We start from the raw sequence: 4,890 nt of genomic DNA on the forward strand, positions 1-4,890 counted from the left end.
AGCGTGTGGATGTGAATTACCATTTTATTCGAGTGAAAGTGTTAAAGAAAGAATACAGATGATCAAGTGACAAACTTGTTTACAAGAGAGCTAAATACTGATAGATATGAGGGTTTTCGTTGTCAACTCAATAGGTGCGGCGAAAGAACTAGTACTGAGGAGGGATGTTAAAATTTCATCGCTAACCCAAAAGTAGGGTGAAAAGCCCAATAATTATGAGTTTATTATATATACATTTTAGTAAAATGATTTAGGTATTTTAGAAATAAAGATTACTCCTTATTTTAGTAAAATGATTTAGATATTTTAGGAATAAAGGATTATATACGGTACGAATAAATAAATTCCGTCCACTCTACTAAAGTTCTCTTCCAATAAATCTCAAGTGAAGTAAAGTGTAGTAGTATTCTATCAAGTAGTATTCTATTGTAAGAGTACGAGTGTTTCGCACAAAGAGCAGTATTCAACTTATAATTTGTTCGAGTGTCAAATTATTCGATAACTTTAGTATAATTAGAACGAAATAAAAACAAAATAAATAAATTAACCAGAAAATTTGCAGAAGTAACCATGGTAGCATGAGAAAGGCCCCACATAAAACAAGGCAACAATAAAATTATTACAATAATGTTGGTAACAACTAGCAAGAAACCCTCATCTAATTTGGGATCTTCCTGTATTTATTAGCCATCTCCAACTTATTAAATTTACAACCATACTAATATATCAGATACTTGAGAACTCCTCGCATGCTCATGTCACATCGAGGTGCTACAGTTTAAACCACAGCTATTGCATCGATTTCGATCTTGGCATTTTTGGGCAATGCTCCAGCCTGAAATGTTGACCGAGCTGGAGCAGGGTACTCGGAAAAGTCTGTAAAAATGACCAAAAACGCCTCTCAATTTCATTTTCTTCGCTAAAAAAATTACAAGAAAATGAAAGAAAAGAATTTACATCGAGCATAAATTTGATTCACTAATGCAAAGTCAGCTACATCAGCCAGCCTGCAACAAAGAATTGTTGTAAAAATGTAGGTCTGAAGACAAAAGAAAAAAACGACCATTTTCCAAAAAAAAAAAAACGTCAAAATATCCGAAAAAGGATTTCATACATAATAGTTGTCTTAACCACTCTATTATAGTCCGCACCTCCAGCTTTCAATATTGCACCAATATTTTTGAGGGCCTGCGTAATCATATTCATTTCATTTTCAAACATTTTTTTTATAAAACTTTTGGGTCTACAAACCACAACAACATCCAATGAAAAAAATAAATGAATAATACCTGCTCGGCTTGCTCTCCAACATGATCGGAAATTAATTCTCCTGTCTGTATTAAATCATAAACATACACACTCAATTAGACCTCATAGAAAGTGCATACACGTACACAAAATTCAAAACTACGAATCTACAAACACATGTAGGCCTTTAAAAAATTCACATAATCTACATGTAAAGTAGAACGTAACAATAAATAAAATCATAATGTGATGAAACTACCTCGGGAATCAGACCTAGGGAGCCAGACACAAATATAAAGTTGTTGGCTATGATGCCTTGAGAATATGGCCCTAATGCTTCTGGAGCCTCATTAGTTTCAATAGTTGTGATATCTGTCATAGAAAACGCTGATGCCCGTTGATATTATAATGGAAAAATGTTTATGAGGTAAAAACCAATGGTTACTCTTAAATTTTAAATTTATTATATTGATGAATTTTTATCCTCAAATTGAACATTAGACATAGATTTAGGAATGGTAACATTTGTGTTTAAGTGTTGAAATGAGATTCAAAGCTTTTAGAAACAAACTAGAAATTGCAAAATTAGAGTTGCAAGGACAATTGTATTAAAAAATATTATATATCTCTAATCTAATTTTAAAAACATAATTGATGTAAGTGAGAGCGGAGTACCATCACACTTGGAAATGGCGTGGCATTTGAAGGACATGTTGCGGTTTGAAATAGATGGAATAGATGAAGGGCGGCGCCACAAGGACACGGCGGCGCCGACAGAGGGAGTGACAGTGCGTGGCCGTGAAATGACGTTGGAGGCCGGAATTTGGAAGGTGTGAGCCGTGCAGTAAGCCATACGTCTACAGTTTAATTGGCAATGGGTGAGTGGATGAGATCGGAGCTTTCATTTACGCACCCTTTTATGGAGGTTGAGGAGGACCACTCCAATAATTTGCATTTTGTTTTGGAGTCCCTATACTTTTGCATTATTGTATCACCACCCCAAAATTAAAATTATTTATTTAATTTGGAATTTTTTATATTTAAAGATTAAAAATACTGAAACGTGGGGAGGAACCATTCTTCATTTCATTCAAAATCAAGATAAGAAAGAATCTTTAACTTAAACTATATATATATATATATATATTTCCACATGTTTTATTTTTGTTTCCTCATTTTCCTCGATGCATCGATTTGTGGTCCTTTCTTTGTCTTATCTGATGTTTATATTCAATTCATCCACGTAAGTTTGAATTATGGACTAAGAAAAAATTATTATTACTTTATTGTTAAATCTTTTTAAAACAAATTAAAAATTGGATGGATTTCTCCTCTACAAATTTTTTATAATAAATAATTTAGAAACGGATAAACGTGAGAAATTCTATTGTTTTATTAAAAATCGTCGTATAAATAGAATTTATATCTCTTCCAATGTGAAAACATAAAGCTTCAAGTTAAAAGGTTTCACTTAGATAATATATATAAATGAATCTTTACCATTATTTTTTTCTTTTTAAGAATTCCAATTTACTTTTTAAATTTTTATTGATACGAGATGCAACTTTTCAAGTTGATGATGATGGGATAGAGTTGAGTTTTTTTTCAGATTGTGTTTTTTTTGTTTGAAGAAGAAGAGGGTGACGGTGATGTGGAACAACGACATTAACATTGATGTGTCGAGGAACGATCTTAAGAAACGGAGGGGAGAGGTCTAAGGTCTAGAGAGGAGGAGAGAGAGATTCTACTCAAATTATTATTATCATCCTCACTATTGTTATTATTTATTTATTAAGAAATTTACCATTAATTATTTTTTAAATGTGGGAAGCTTTATTTTCTTCTCATTCCCCTTTATTGATACATGCAACTCTTCCAAATAAAATTATTAGGGAGATGAATTGAAACGTTTAAATAAAATAATTTTAGTTTTATACTAATGAGATGAGACGTAATGTGGTCGAAGAGAGGTAGTTACATATTAAATGTGCATTAAATTAAGTATGGATTCTTCCCTACCCATCTATCAAATACGCTAGTTGAAATCTAGTAATTTTTTTGCATTATTATCTTATGTTTGTGGCATTGAATTTCAAGCTTATGCCCTTTTTTTTCCATGATGCCTATTCCCTATTGTTTGAGTAACATTGCGTACTTAACTTTAAAAACGAGCATTTTATAGAACGTTTTTTAAAATTATCTAACTTAGAAAACGAAGACACTTTAAATTTTTGACCGAAGTAACTAATAAAAAAAGATGGAAACATAGTGAAATGTAATGAAATAAAGAAAGAGGAATTTAATCTCTTATTTTTACTCCTCTCCTAACGTCTTATGATCTCTTCTACTTAAAAAGATGTGAACTTTCTATGCTTCCTACGAGCTAACTAGACGCCATTTTACAATGTGTGAGGGTCTTTATACATTTTTTTAAAACTAAGAAATACTCGTTTCATTCATCATTTGAGTTTTGACTTCACTACATTGGTGATGAAAGTTATCCAACTAGTATTACATCCAACAAAGTTGCTTATGCATACTCACTTTTGTTCAACGTATTCATACAAATAAAAACATAAACAAGTCACTTCTATATCTTAACGAGTAGTTTAAGGAATTTAAGGCCTTTGGAGAAGGATCGGGAAGGGAAAATTAAGCCTAAAAGACAAAAAAGGTCATTTTTTTTCAAATTTCAAGAAACTTCGAGAATTTTTTATTTCTTATCTAGAAGGAATTTTAAGGTGCTCAGAAATGAGAATTTTATAGGTTTAAGAAAAATAATAATAAAATATTCAAAAAATGTCAAATTACAAAAAAAATAAAAAAAAACCACTAAACTTTGAGATATTTACAAAAATGCCACACATAAAAAAAATCATATTTGTGGCAGTCATTAGAAAATCTTTCATATCTTCAAATCCAATCCTTGGATATTCACTTGAGTATGTTCTGGAGGAAACAAAACTCACCACATCCAACGGTAGAATTCAGATTGGAAGTCGGTAGCTCGCTGATCGGAGATGATATTTTCGATGTATAATCTAGAAATCTCATTTTTTAAATCACGACGATTCTGGAGGTTTCAACAACGTTTTAAGCTTCTCCTATAAAGTCTAAAGTTGGGACATTCATATGGAACAAGAATCGAGTAAGGTCGAGCTCTCAATTGTGAGTTATAGCAGTTTAGTTTTTGGGTTTCATACTGTCGATTTCTTTGAAATTCAAGAGCAATTATCCACCATTTCCCTTATAACTTGTTCCTACCGCTTCTAAAAAAATTACCCACAAGTTTTATGAAGGAATCAAGTGTTGAAAGAGCTTCAAACTCATTCCCCCAATAGTGGTCACCACTAAAGAAGTTTAAAGTGAGCTTGAAATTTCAATCCGAGCCTACACGCAAATTCGATGAGCAAGACCAATCTCAATCAGTTTCTTCACCCTCAAGGAGTATTTCCATAGGAGACCACGAAGAGAATTAATCCCAAGGACGTGCCCAATTGAAGAAATTGAGGGAAGAATGTTGTAAATGGAGATAGAGAAGCAAAGAAATAGGTGACAAAGATCACAGTCGCACGCGTCTTCATCCTTCCACACAAAGAAGTTGATGACGTGGCCGGTTGAACTAAACCGGTCATGTCAAAT

The 4,890-nt window shown here is 32.4% G+C and overlaps 1 protein-coding gene across 1 annotated transcript; it reads right to left on the bottom strand.

Moving 5' to 3' along the window:
• Nucleotides 1–543: 543 nt before the first annotated feature.
• On the bottom strand, nt 544–2,136 carry LOC111483310 (2-iminobutanoate/2-iminopropanoate deaminase-like). Its single transcript, XM_023129500.1, has 6 exons — nt 1,924–2,136; nt 1,508–1,620; nt 1,290–1,334; nt 1,115–1,188; nt 958–1,007; nt 544–876 (listed from the first exon to the last, which is right to left on the bottom strand). The coding sequence occupies exons 1-6, from the start codon at nt 2,099–2,101 to the stop codon at nt 779–781; spliced, it is 558 nt and encodes a 185-aa protein (XP_022985268.1). The 5' UTR covers nt 2,102–2,136; the 3' UTR covers nt 544–778.
• Nucleotides 2,137–4,890: the final 2,754 nt, after the last annotated feature.

The sequence above is a fragment of the Cucurbita maxima genome, unplaced genomic scaffold, assembly GCF_002738345.1.
Source record: "Cucurbita maxima cultivar Rimu unplaced genomic scaffold, Cmax_1.0 Cma_Scf00008, whole genome shotgun sequence".
Lineage (NCBI taxonomy): Eukaryota > Viridiplantae > Streptophyta > Magnoliopsida > Cucurbitales > Cucurbitaceae > Cucurbita > Cucurbita maxima.